This window comes from Vigna angularis, chromosome 2, assembly GCF_016808095.1.
Source record: "Vigna angularis cultivar LongXiaoDou No.4 chromosome 2, ASM1680809v1, whole genome shotgun sequence".
In the NCBI taxonomy this organism is placed as follows: domain Eukaryota; kingdom Viridiplantae; phylum Streptophyta; class Magnoliopsida; order Fabales; family Fabaceae; genus Vigna; species Vigna angularis.
In genome coordinates this window covers 42,514,458-42,528,998 of record NC_068971.1, presented here as the reverse complement: position 1 = coordinate 42,528,998, position 14,541 = coordinate 42,514,458, and the positions used below count along the sequence as shown (strand labels likewise).

Below are 14,541 nucleotides of genomic sequence, written 5' to 3'. Positions count from 1 at the left end.
ACTATAATCTCCTAAATTGTTAAGTGACTTTAAACTGACGACATTAAATTTTTGTGACGACAGATAAAATCTGTCAATACTTAAAAATCGATTAAGCACTTACAATAGTCCATTAAATGCCCAATGTAATGTTGATTTATATGTGCAAGGTTGCAATTTGTGGCATCAACAGACATAACACTACAAACTATTGAGTTTATTTTAAGCTTTTATGAGTTTAAAGATGTTATCCAATAAGAAAAACGAGATCAGACAAACTTCAGCTAGTCAGTCCTCAGCAAACCAAGGCAATAACAAACACAAATTAAACATGACAAGCAAGTCTAAAGTGCAACAAAGAGATGGGACTTTTATTAACTGATCACAGAATAAATTACATGTATTATAGTTGTATCCTAAGTAAATGTGAGGCTAAGATGAGCTAACAACAAGCTACTCAGTGTATAGGACTGTGACGTGAATGATAAAATTTTGTTATCACCAATAATCGCCACATGAACAACTACCGTTTCTAAAATGGTGAAATCTACTAGCATCTTTTATCACAATTTCCCGCCCTGTAACCTTGGCTATAAGTTTAATTGCATTATGACAATCAGTACACACACGATGGCCCTGAGTGATTTGCAAAGGTGTCCAGTATGGAGTGTTGATAAGTCCAAAAGCTATAGCCAGCTTTTCACTGTGGTATTTTAGAATACGCTGCTCCTCTTCATCCACGTCAGGAAGCAAAGTTTCATTCTCCACAGCATAACCATACCTAGATATTTCAACCATCAGGCTGTCTACCTTATCATAAATTTCCTTTGTTTGGGAGTGAGATTTGTCTCCACAAAGGAAGACATAAGGTTGTTTCTTGACTTCAATCCAGCTACATGCCGAAAGCATTCTTAAACCCTTCCTCTTTAAGGTCTGTAAAACACCTGCAGCTTCCTTTAATTTACCAGAACTGTTGTATAGGTTCAGAAGTACTACATAATTACACAGCTTCTCCGGCTCCATCCCGTAAAGCTTTTCAGCAGCCAACTTCCCCAGCTCTAGATTCTCGTTCATTCTACATGCTGTCAACAATGCTGCCCACATGTTTGTCGTTGGTTTGAAAGGAGCACTTCTAATTAGTGCGTAAGCCTCGTCTAATAAGCCCTCCCGGCCTAATAGTTCAATCATACATGCATAATGCATTGCTCTGGGCTTAATCTTCTGATCTCTGCTCATAGAGTAAAAAATCTCCCAACCTCTTTCTGATAAACCTGAATAGCTACACGCAGATAAGACAGCAAGGAAAGTGATATGGTTAGGAATCATCCCTTCTTGAAGCATCTGCTCGAACATTTTTACAGCCTCTTCTCCTTGACCGTGGTTACCATATCCACCAATCAATGCGTTCCAAGATATGACATTCTTGCAGCGCATCCTGTTGAAAACATGCTGGGCATCCCTCATCCTACCCCATTTGCTATAGAAGTCAACAAGTGCTGTGTTTGCCACTATATCAGTACCATAACCATGGCGAACTAAAGCAGCATGAGCTTGTTTTGCATGTTCCAATGACGCCAATCTCACACAAATTCTTATCACTATTGAAATAGTAAAATGATCTATTGTAGCTCCACTATCTCGCATGCCATAGTATAAACTAAGAGCTTCCTCACTATAACCATGAAGTGCATAGCTAGCAATAATGGAATTCCATCCTACAGTTGTCTTCTCTGGCATTTGATCAAATACACAATGAGCATCGTCGATGCTACCACACTTACTGTACATGTCAATCAGTGTACAAGACACAAAATTATCATCACCGACCCCTCTTTTCAAAGCACATGCATGAATTTGCCTTCCAACTTGAACAAGACCCAATCCAGCAGATGCCCGAATCATGGTGACAAACGTGCGAGATCCTCCGTCATTAATCTCTTCCCACATACACAGAAACAACCTAAAAGCTTCAGAGAAATCCCCAGAGTCTACAAGTCCACCAATCATGGTCATCCACGAAGCCGAGTCTCTCTCAGGCATTTCATCAAACAGCTTTCGTGCATCGAGCATGAGACCACATCTCACATGCATAAATAATATCCTATTCATCACAAACAAATCAGGCTCAAACTCACTGTTGATCATATAATTATAAACCCTCTTAACATCTCTAATCGATCTCAAACCGACACAAGCACTCACCAAAGCATCATAGGTGCTACCACCCACATCAAAACCATTATGTCCAACTTCCAAAATTTCAAACAACTCCATTGCCTCCCGGTACCTATTACACACAACCAACTTCTCTATCTGACGACAAATAGCAGAAGAGGACGGTTTCCAGATCGGGGTATCCTCCAAAACTGTGACTTGTCTTTCAACATGGCCCCCTTTCTTTGGTTTTGGTCTCAGCCTTCGTTCCATGGAGGAACAACATATCCGGGAAAACGGGTGACACCAATCTCTTTCCTTTGAGGCAAAGCAACGCCCCAAAGAAGAAAGGTTCCCAGGAGATGAAGAACCCATAAGTGGGGTTTGGGATCTGTGAAGAGAAAGTGCAATTTCCATAGGCAATAGCAAATGTTGGGAACGAGGAGGGAGGATTAGAATGAGTGCCCCCAATTCCTCGTAGTGAGGAAGGGAACTTGAACATGGATGCAAATGTGAAGAATAGCAAAAGGTGAGATTTGGAACGAGTCGGCGTCAGAAACATTGAGGTTTCCGCCCAGGTAGGTTTGGTCGTTAACATCTACATACTGTTGCAACAACCACATGGACCACGTGTGAACATTGACGTTGTTTCCAAAGTTCTCGCATTGGTGCAACATTTTCTGTGCATTCTGTGGTTTTTTATTCTTTGATTTCATTGGCTGATGTGTACTGTGCTTTTTCATAAATTAAAATCAAAATTGTATTACATTGCGTTAGTTAATGTTCTCAACTCCGGTCCATTGATTAAAGTCTATCAAAACCGTAGCAACGCAAAAAAGGCCATCAATTCAAAATTCCCAACCCTTAATCCAGGCCATTATTCTTTCTAAATTCATTGGATTGCTTGTACTTGAGGACTTGATGTTTTTTACTGTAACATTGTTGTTAGACAAAGACATGTACCAGATAGTTTGAGACACCAGTAATATGATAATACAGAGCCCATAGCAACCCTTAACACATATTTTAACTTTGTTTGTGATGCATAGGGTTTTGTTTACATGTATTAAAAGTTTTACATCAATTATAGATAAGATTAATTTAGAGTATATAAGTGAATTCAAATCTCACCTTACAAGTTAGTTTCGTGAAGTTGAGTTAGACTTAAAATATACCTTTTAACATGATATCTAGAGTTTAAGGTTTTTTGAAAAAAATGTTTGTTATCCCTGCCTACTAAAACCGCCGCCGCCATTAACACCATCGACAGAGCATCAGTTTCAATTGACAACCACGATTTTGCTCGTCCTGTCCAAGCGACCACCATGTCGTCGCGATTGTCACCCTCGAAGTCCAGACACACTCACAATCACAATCTGATTCTGCTGCGGTTACCCGTTGGTTGAAAATTGATTCTTAGTACTGCATCATTCTCAAAAATATCTTTCACTCTTCTTTAAAATAAATTTTCCGTTCCTACGAAACATATTTTGAAATCTGGGAACATGCCAAATTATAATACACCAATGATATTCAACATCTTGATGGTGTTTGTCATGATCTTTCAATGTTGTTGCTCTTCGACATCAGAACTCTGACTAATTATATGGGTAAAATTCATGTTCTTTTTCATGAATTTAATGAATTATTGCATCCTGCCTACTCATGTCCAAGAAATAAGGCAACAACCAAAGTACTTTATGTTATTGGTGTTACACGACCTTGCTAATGAATATTCTCATCTGTGATCAGATTTTGAGTTCATCTGTTGTTCCCACTTTGACTTCTATTTGTTTCATTCTTTTGCGTGTACCTAGTAAACTCATCAATGATACACTTGTTTTCTTTTTGTTGGCATCTCAACATCATGATTGCAATCACTCTCGCATGTCGGGAAAAGGACGTCTCAAGTGTGATCATTGTGGCAAGTTAGGCCACAAGATTGACAGATTTTATGCATTACATGGTCATTCTTTTAGATTTTTTGTTATTGTTCGGACTTCTCCTCCCTCACAATCATCTATTGGGGATCTTCCTACATCCGATATTATCGACGACTCTATTATTTTCAGTAAATTTCTCAAACGGTATAAGGATCAACAATATTCTAGTTTCACTGCATCTATAGCACACATAGATACATCTTTTGTTGCTTTGACACCATCTTCTTCTTTTGGCTCTTGGGTTCTTAACTCAAGACCCACATATCATGTTACTGGTAACAAATCTTTCTTTTCCTCTTTGTCCATTGATGGATCTAGAGTTTTAGCTCATGGTGTTGGGACTGTTAACATTTTTCCTTTTTTTATCCATTGATAATGTTCTTTATATCCCTGAGTCTCTTTTTAACTTATTAATTAGTCATCTAACTCATTCTCTTGATTGTTATATTTCTTTTAACAAAGATTTTATTTGTTTACAGGACTGGAGTTCAAGACAGATGATTGATACTGAATGTGAGTCTCATGGTATTTATCATCTTTGCCCCTCTACACATGTTGGCGCAGTTATGGAGTTCTCATTTCTTCTTCATGCTCAGTTAGGTCATCCTAGTCTTGGCAAATTGCAATAGCTTATCCAAGTTGTCCAATTTGTAGTTCCTTTCCTGGTCTTGATAAGTTAGTTCCTCGATCACAAAAATGTGCTTTTTTAGGCTTTACTAGATCAAAGTAAGAGTACAGGTGTTTTCCTCCTTTCCTTAATCACTATTTTGTTTCTACAAATGCCACCTTGAATGAGGCTTCCTTTTATTTTAACGATCATTTTTCTTCTGATATGTCTCATTATAATATTATCAATATTCTTGTTATTTGTGTTCTTCCAATTGTGCCTAGTCCACCAGGTGTTCTCAACAACCACCAAGTGACTCAATTCAAGTATCAACTACTTTGTCTCCTCCAGCTTCGACAACCGAGTCTACCTTTCCATTTGTCCTCCAAAAAGGCATACATTCTTCTTGTAATCCCTTTTCACATTATATTGTTTTAAGTTATCATAGATTGTATTCACCTTTTTATATCTACCTTTCGTCTATTTCTTCTATGACCATCCTAAAATATGTTATTGATGCCTTAGTCCATCCTGGTTGGTGTCAAGGGTCATGATAGATGAAATAAGTACTCTTCAAAACAGTGGAACTTTTGAGTTTGTCTCATTACCGTCTGAAAAAATTGTTGATGGTTGTAAATGGATTTTTGCTATCAAAGTTGGTCTTGATGGAACTATTGATCGCCCTAAAGTTGGTCTTGTGGCCAAAGGTTACACATAAATTTTTCTCTAGTGGCAAAGATGGAATCTATTCATTTATTTATGGTTATAATGGCTCTTCAACAATGACATTTTATCAACTGGATGTCAAAATTGAATTCCTCAACAAAGATTTGCATAAGAGATTTATATGGAGTAACCTTCAAGATTTGTTGCTCAAGGGAAGTATTTTAGGTTGGTATGTCGTCTTCGCAAATCCTTATATGGCTTAAAAGAGTCTCCTAGGGTTTGGTTTGAAAAATTTAATACCATTGTTCAACAATTTAGTATGATTCGGTGTGAGGCAGACCATTCAGTCCTTTACCGTCACTTGAGTGTTGGATGTGTCTAATTGATAATAGTATATGTTGATGACTCATTCTTACCTAAAATGGCAAGCATGACATCTCTCATATGAAACAACATCTTTGCAACCATTTTTAGACCAAAGATATTGGCAAACTTAGATATTTCTTGAGTATTAAGATGACACAATCCAATTATGGTATTGTTATATCTCAAAGGAAGTATGCATTAGATATTTTTGAGAAAATTGGGTTGATGAATTCAAAATTTGTTGACACACTCATGGATCCTAATACTAAACTTCTACCAAAATAGGAGGAACATATGTTAGACCCCGAGAAATATAGAAGACTAGTTGAAAAATTGAATTATCTTATAGTTATTTGTCTTGACATTTCCTTTGTAGTTAGTGTGGTAAACCAATTCCTTAATTCTCCGTGTGAAGGTCATTGAAATGCAATTATCCGTATATTAAAGTATATTAAAGGATCTCCTAGAAAAAGGTTGTTATATGGTTTTAATAACCATACAAAAGTGGTTTGTTATTCAGATGTTGATCGGATAAAATCTTCTTCTGGTAAAAGGTCTACATTCGAATATTGTGTCTCTATTGGTGGTAACTTAATCGTTTGGAAAAGTAAGAAACAAAATGTTGTGGCTAAATCTATAGTGCAGAAGCATAATATAGAGTTATGGTCTTAACCACTTGTAAGCTTGTTTGTCTTAAGCAATTTCTTAGAGAGTTGCAATTTTGAGATGTCACCCAAATAATGCTTATATGTGACAATCATTTCATTCGAGAGAAGAGTGTATCTGGAGATATCAAGATAGAATTATTTAATTCAAGTGATCGATTAGTAGATATTTTCACTAAATTATTTTCACTAAATTTTTATGAAGACCAAAAATTGATTATATTTATAAGAAGCTTAGTACTTATAGCTTGAGGAGATCATGACCGCTAAACTCTGATATGATGGTTTCACTCTATGGCCGCTTAAACACAGGATGTGTAATTCAGTAGCAAATAGTAATATATTTAATTTAAACCTTATATCTAGTAGCTACTTTCCGGCACCATAAATTTTTCATATAGAGTCCATGTACCCACAAACTATACAAGGGTAGCAAAATAACCATGTTTGTTTCTTTCAATTATTACCAATAGAGGTACAGAGATTTTTCCGATGGGCTAGGGATCATCACGACAGCAGGAAGGCAGTTTCTTCCAGTACCTCCATAATCTCTTCCTGCACAGATGTACACTTGAATATATATGGGGTTTACGCACGCTCTTTTTCTCATATATTATGGATTCTAAGCTTTATAGTTAAGGATATTTGAATAATTTTCATTCTCAAAACTAAAAAAAAACAAGAAACCCCCAAACCTTACTCACCTCCCTCATTTCTCTCAACCCTTTTTCTTTCATCTCTCTAATATTTTCTCTGTTATCTCTACTGTAGCCCAATTGAAAAAATCAGAAACATTCGCGGTTAAATAATTTGCCTTTGTAAAGAGTTGAGTCATTGACATATTTGCCTCTTCAATTTCATTATCTTCACTAACCTCTCTAATTTCACCATGTGCGGATGTTGAATCATCATCTCTAAAAAAAATCCTCCAAGCTAATTACTAATTTCTTATGATGTCATTATGCTTGTGAAAGTTAGATAAAATTAGATAAGACAAAAATTATAAAATGAAAACTCATTACAAAATCATTTTATGTAAGAAATTGTTTAACCGCGAGTGTTTCTGATTTTTTCCAGGCCAATTATCAATTCCTTTAGATATCATTATGTTTGTGAAAATTAGATAAAATTATATAAGACAAGGTTACAGTAGAAATGACAGAGAAAATGTAAGGACCATGCTTTGTGTTAAAAATAAGAAGTAGGGGGAAGAGTTTCTAGTGGGCGTCTGCTGTAAGGACCAAGGGTGTTTTATTCTTTTTAAAAGGAAAAAGTGGTGGGGAAGGGGAGCACGTCCGTGGGTGGTAAGAAGTGAGGCGGCTGCACGTTTCTGGAAGTGGGAGACGGCTATCTAACAGCAGATGGTGCAGCTGGTGGATGGTGGGTCTTCCCACTTTGAAGTGCTCCAACCACCAAGAGGAATCATCATCATTTTCTTAATGGGCACAACACTAAGGGAAGGAAAGGGAGAAGCTGGGGAGTGCACGGGTTCTACTTCTTAAGGGGAAGAGTTGGTAGATTCAAGGGGTTGGGAGGATCCTTACGGATTGGAAGAGTTGCTGCAAAATAGTGAGAGGGTGAAAATCGGAGCTGTTGAAGGACAAGGAGGCCTCGGATTTGCAAGCCTTGAGAAGACTGATTCAAGAAGAGTGTTGGTGCTGCATCTTGAGGAGTTAGAAAGATTGCTGCATCCAGTGGTGAGGCAGAGAACGTTTGGAAGTACTACATTCAAGTTTGGCTAGGAGGTCTTCAAGAGGTAAGGGGAGTTGGATTTTCTGGATGTTGATAGTGGTTGCATGAGTAGGATGCTGGAAAATTGTGGTTGTATGTATGGTTGGATTGGAATTGATGTGTTGATTCATGTATGTAATCTTGTATGCTTTGGAATTGAAGGAAATTGGAATTTCATAGTTTTTTTGTCATTTGGAGAGGAAGTGAAGTAGTGATTTTGAGCATTTGGGGTCTAGAGTGTTATTGAGCCTTTGGAACAGTTTCACCCACTGTATTATGACTTGTTAGATCCATCAAATTGATCAAAATAAGTGTAAAGTGGTAGAATTGGATTTTGAGTATCTAAGTGGTGAAAATTGGTGTTTTATGGCTGAATTCGAGTATGAATCCCTTAAGAATTGAATAAGGAACGTTTATAATCAATTAGGTAAGTCCAATCTAGTATAAAACATGGATTTGGGGTGTTAGAAGTTAATAAAAAAAGGTTGATAATGGTAAAAACCAGGTTCTGGTCTCAAATCTGCAGAATTCTGCATTCTGCAGAATTCTCGCCCGGGCGCCCCTGTCGCGCCCAGGCGCCCCAGTCTCTGGAAAAGTCGCGCCTGGCATATCGCGCCTGAGCGCGCGATGCTAGAGTGAGCGTTCGTCCAATTTGATCCAAATTGGACGTTCGTCCGTTTAGAGCCACATTGGACGTTCGTCCAAATGGCTCGATCAAACGTTCGTCCAAGACTTCAACTCTTTGAGCGTTCGTCAGCGTTCGTCCAGACTACGAGCGTTCGTCCATGACTTCAACTTGTGAACGTTCGTCCAAATGGCTCGACCAAGCGTTCGGCCTTAAATTCAGTGTTGAGCGTTCGGTCTTTGAGCGAGTGTGAGTGAGCGTTCGTCCTTAGTTCAATTCTTAGCGTTCGTCCTTGGTTTCATCTGTGAGTGTTCGTCCATTTGTCCAAACCGAGCGTTCGTCCAAAATGATCAGCATTGAGCGTTCGTCCAAACAGTGAGTGAGCGTTCGTCCGAATATATGAGCGTTCGTCCAAATAGTTGGCGTTCGACCAATAGTGGAGCGTTCGTCCAAATTGTTGAGCGTTCGTCCAAAATGTGGAGCGTTCGTCCAAATAGTGAAGCGTTCGTCCAAATAGTGAGCGTTCGTCCTTAACACATTGAGTGAGCGTTCGTCCTTAAATTGAGTGAGCGTTCGTCCAATAGTGTCCAGTGAATAGTACTCGTCAAAATAGTATTTTACAAATATGTTGAATTTTAAGTTCCTTTGCTTTTGGATTGAATTATGTACCAATGTTTGGAATATTATCTATGACATGAAATATGTGAATGTATGAAATATGTCGGATTTGTTGTGTTAATATGGAGGTATCTGATTATTCATAATTGTGGTTAATTTTCAAAGTAACAATATGATACATGGACGTAATTCCATGATCCTCAAGGAGAGGATACATGGTGGTGTTTTGGGGTTGTATAGAATGATTACATGGTAGCTCAGTTTTGGGGGTCATCCTGAAACTCCAATGGTCTTTCTTCTCATGTAGAGAGGATTGAACATGTGGTGAGGAGTAGCAGGAGGTCCTAGCCTTGGATGCTTCCATATGATCCAAGGTGAGTGATAACGGATTAACCTCGTGATTGTGGCCGGGCGGGAGTGCCCATAGTTTCACCAGGCGGGAGTGCCAGAGCGGGAGTGCTCAAGTTCCATAAAGCCACCACGAGTGCAAGACCCGCCATAGCTCGGTAATCATTCTGGTCCGGACGAGTCGGGATATAAAGTAATAAGTCGGGGTTTAACGTAATAAGTCTTGTGATATTGATTTACCATGTATGATTGACTTTTGTATATCACTTTAAATTGTATAACATGCTTTTTATATCTAGCTCACCCTTGCATTGTTTTTTTTGTTATGTGCTGTTTGGGTATGTTTCTTTGACGATGATCATCCATTTGGATGGGAGTAGATGTTGTTGCGGAGTTTCCCTTGGATCAAGAGCTAGAGGTTGCGGATATTGTGGGGTAGTCTTCTTAGAATTTATTGATTGAACACTTGTAGTGTTTAATCCTTTCAACTGTTCAAGTTTAAATTTTCAGTTTCTTTTATTTATGGATGACTGTAATTTCAAATTTTATTACACGTCATACTCCGACTGTTCTCTATATTTGGATGTTAACGTCTTTATTATATAATATTGGTTATTATATAATCGGGATGTTACATTAGTGGTATCAGAGCAGTTCTTCCTTAGAAACCTGTAGGTTGTGGGTGCGCTTCGTTTGTGATTGTGTACTTTGGTCTCGGGTTGGAAGTTGTGTTGGTTTGTGTCAGGCTAATGGTATTTCTTTCTGTATGAACAGAAGATGGTACCTACTTCTTCTCCTCCTTCGTCCCAGGGAGTTGATCCGTCTGACTCTAATCAGATGTTGATTGTGGTGCTCCAAGCGTTGCAACAACAGAATGCTGCATTGGTGGAGTAAAATACCATAACCCTGCCTAATCTAGAAGCCGCAAGGGTATTTGCCGAGAACGCGAGGGTAACATCTGAGAACACTTAAAGGCAATTCATTAAAGTGATTGACTAGTGGCAGGACCGTTCAGGGTGTTTTCTCTTCTGTTATTCCGGTCCAAGTGTGGAACTTGGAAAACTTTCTATAACATCATCCAGCCCGGTTTGACGGAACTACAGTTCGAATGAAGCTGATCAGTGGTTTAGGGACTTTGAGAGAATTTGTAATGTTAAGAGATGTCCAAATGAGGACGAGGTATCATATACTGAGTACTTGCCTTACAGTGTAAGGTATGACCTGGAGATTAAATTCCTTCAGTTAATACCGGGAAATATGTCGTGACTGAGTATGCATACAGGTTCGAGCACTTGCTCTGATTGTACACCATGACTACGGTTAAAAAAAAAAAAAAATTTGTTATCATTATGAGTTCAATTCTCCCTGTCTTAACCTTGATGTGCCATGTTTGGTCCATCGCTCGTGTTTAAGCCTAAACACTGTTTAAACCGTTTTTGTCATCAAGTTAATGCTTTAATCCTGTCGTGTTCAACCTTAAACATTCATTCATTTCATTAACATGTATCATTTTTGGGTTATCAATCTCTATGTGTCTAAACCAGATTTCGGCTCCCGTTCATATGTCTTTTGTTTTCAATGTCATTGTGAGCCAATATAATTTTCAGTTTCACCCGGTTCAGGTTGTGTTAAACGTATGTGTCCTGTGTTTTCAAAGTTCATTAATACTTTGTTATTTTTACCTTAATGTGAAATTCTATCGATTAATTTAGAGTCTGCAAACATAAAGGTTGTTTTAAGTTTGGGGAAAAATTAATGTTTTGTTTACCTCATCGAGTATTATAGCATCGTTAAAATCTTGATCAATTTTATACATAATTTTAATGCGTTTTCAAACTCATTGATAACTTATTCTGTTTTCCGTTTGGGCCTGATAAAAATAAAAAAAATTGTTGAGAATAACTCTGAGTCAAATTTCAAAAACTGTGAAATAATAAATTAATATGAATTTATGAACAAGTACATATATATATTTTAAATAAATACAATAAAAATTACAATCAGGTGGTTGTGTTTCTGTGGGGTTTTTCTCTTCTGATACTCTTGAGTTGGTAAGACGATAACCTGTAAGTAAATCGTTAGAAAAATATATAACTAGCAGGGCAGATAATTATTACAATGGATAATTAAAATAAAAGATGTTCTAGAGTCGATCATAAGTGATCGTTAAATATTACAGTCCATAAAATACGCAGATAAGGCAAATAAACAAAAGCAAATAAAGGGTGTTCGGAATTCGATCACTCGTGATCGTTAAGTTACAGATAAAAAAAAAAAAAAAAAAAAATTTTAACGGAAAAATTCTCGAACGGGTTGTGGTGGTCTAAGGGAGAGCTCCGTCGAGGGAGCTCTGGTTCGGAATGTGAGAAGCATGGGTGGAGGGATTTGTCGTTCGTCCCTGTCATCTTCGATGATGATTGGAACGGGGAACAAATTCAGCAGCCTCGGCGCCCTCATAATTACCCAGCCATTTTCTAAAAAAAAAAAAAAAAAAAAAAAAATTGGTGTCAATAATAGAAGGGGAAGAATAATATAATTTAAATAATAAAAATAGTTGTAATTAGGGTTCTTACCATACATGTACAGCGGTAACTGAGAAAACTGAGTGCCACTGGGGTCTATCTCCGCTTGCCAGCGCCTGACCCGGTTGCCGTGATTGTTGAACCAGCAGTGTACATTATATTCACTGACTTCTCCGAAGGCCCTGAGTCGAGATGCAATCTCGACGACTTGGGCTCTGCTGGGATGTGTGACCCCGTAGTTGAAGATATTGGTCATCATTTTGACCTGATCATCAGTAGGTTTCCACCGCTGACCGGTGTACCTCTCCATCTCCATCTCATTCATCCTCCTTCTCAGAGTGTTTCTAAAAGCATAAAAATAGTGAAATAAAATAAAATGAACAAAACAAAAATCGTCAGTGTTTTCTTTATTTGTTTTGGTTCCTTTTAAGTTTGCTTCGTCCAGGCGGTCTTTGTTGTTTGGTGTCTAGTCTCTGGTCTGTTTCACGGTCCTCGCAAAGGTTACTAAACGGATCTATGTCCATTCGTCTTTGTCCATTATTGTCCATGTTCGGTTCATACAAATAAAATTCCTCTTTTTAAGTTTTCTGTTTTTATGGGGTACGTGGCGTTGTTCTACCCGATTGTCTCTGCCATACCCTCAATCGAGGGGAGATTAACGTCTGGTTTCCAGCCGATATACCCCTTATCTTTGTTAAGGCAGTGTGTTCTTAGATTTTTAGTTAATAAAAGGAAAATAGAAGAAGAGGAAAGTAAATGCAGGAGCAGAAGTGAAAATAACAAAACGGAAAGTAAAGAAGAAAGCAGAATGTAAGTGCGAGTAATAAAAGCTCAGAAAAGAAATAGTGTGTGAAAGGAAGCAAGAAAGAAGAAAGGAAAGAAAAGAAGTAAGAAGTAAAGGAGAAGGAGGAGCTGGGTAAAGAAAATGAAGATATAAGAGAAAAGAAGTGCTTACTTGAGGCGGAGCAAAACCTTGGAACGGGAAGATTGAAGTTTGGCTAGAAAGGGCTCCCGATCTCACGTTCAAGATCTCCGATCTCCAACTCTCAGGGGTTCAGATCTCGCAAGCTCCCACACTCAGAACTCTCAGTGCTCAGATCTCTCTCTCAGATGCTCTCAGATCTCAACGTTTCGAAATGTCGCCCAACGCGGCTAGCACCTCGTTTTATAGCCAAGGAACCTTACTGTGTCCACAGTTCCGGTCACGCATACCGGAACCTTCAATAGTATCGGTTTAAAAAAAAAAAAAAAAAAAAAAAAATTGTATGCGGTTTTTGCCACATTTTGGGAGTAAGAAACATTCAATTAGAGAGGATCTCTTGCTATGTGAGTAAGGTAATAGTTTTGACCTGATTTTGGTGTGAGACATGATATGTAGGTTAGCATAGAGTTGTCTCTTGGTATATGGTGGAAGTTGTCCAGATAAGCTCTTTGAGCGGTGGGAACTGTCCGGATAAGTTTGCTATATGAGTTGTGGTATGGCAACTCTACCTAAGAGTTAGAGGACAAGATGAGAGAGAAGTATCTCAACTTGTTTTGGTAAGCTTAATTTTCGAGGACGAAAATTGTTGTTGTTGGGGAGAATGTAAGGACCATGCTTTGTGTTAAAAATAAGAAGTAGGGGGAAGAGTTTCTAGTGGGCGTCTGCTGTAAGGACCAAGGGTGTTTTATTCTTTTTAAAAGGAAAAAGTGGTGGGGAAGGGGAGCACGTCCGTGGGTGGTAAGAAGTGAGGCGGCTGCACGTTTCTGGAAGTGGGAGACGGCTATCTAACAGCAGATGGTGCAGCTGGTGGATGGTGGGTCTTCCCACTTTGAAGTGCTCCAACCACCAAGAGGAATCATCATCATTTTCTTAATGGGCACAACACTAAGGGAAGGAAAGGGAGAAGCTGGGGAGTGCACGGGTTCTACTTCTTAAGGGGAAGAGTTGGTAGATTCAAGGGGTTGGGAGGATCCTTACGGATTGGAAGAGTTGCTGCAAAATAGTGAGAGGGTGAAAATCGGAGCTGTTGAAGGACAAGGAGGCCTCGGATTTGCAAGCCTTGAGAAGACTGATTCAAGAAGAGTGTTGGTGCTGCATCTTGAGGAGTTAGAAAGATTGCTGCATCCAGTGGTGAGGCAGAGAACGTTTGGAAGTACTACATTCAAGTTTGGCTAGGAGGTCTTCAAGAGGTAAGGGGAGTTGGATTTTCTGGATGTTGATAGTGGTTGCATGAGTAGGATGCTGGAAAATTGTGGTTGTATGTATGGTTGGATTGGAATTGATGTGTTGATTCATGTATGTAATCTTGTATGCTTTGGAATTGAAGGAAATTGG

At 38.5% G+C, this 14,541-nt stretch overlaps 1 protein-coding gene across 1 annotated transcript; it reads right to left on the bottom strand.

Annotated features, from left to right (window-relative positions):
- Positions 1–329: 329 nt before the first annotated feature.
- On the bottom strand, positions 330–2,801 carry LOC108323237 (pentatricopeptide repeat-containing protein At5g50390, chloroplastic). Its single transcript, XM_017555627.2, has one exon. The coding sequence runs from the start codon at positions 2,548–2,550 to the stop codon at positions 478–480; it is 2,073 nt and encodes a 690-aa protein (XP_017411116.1). The 5' UTR covers positions 2,551–2,801; the 3' UTR covers positions 330–477.
- Positions 2,802–14,541: the final 11,740 nt, after the last annotated feature.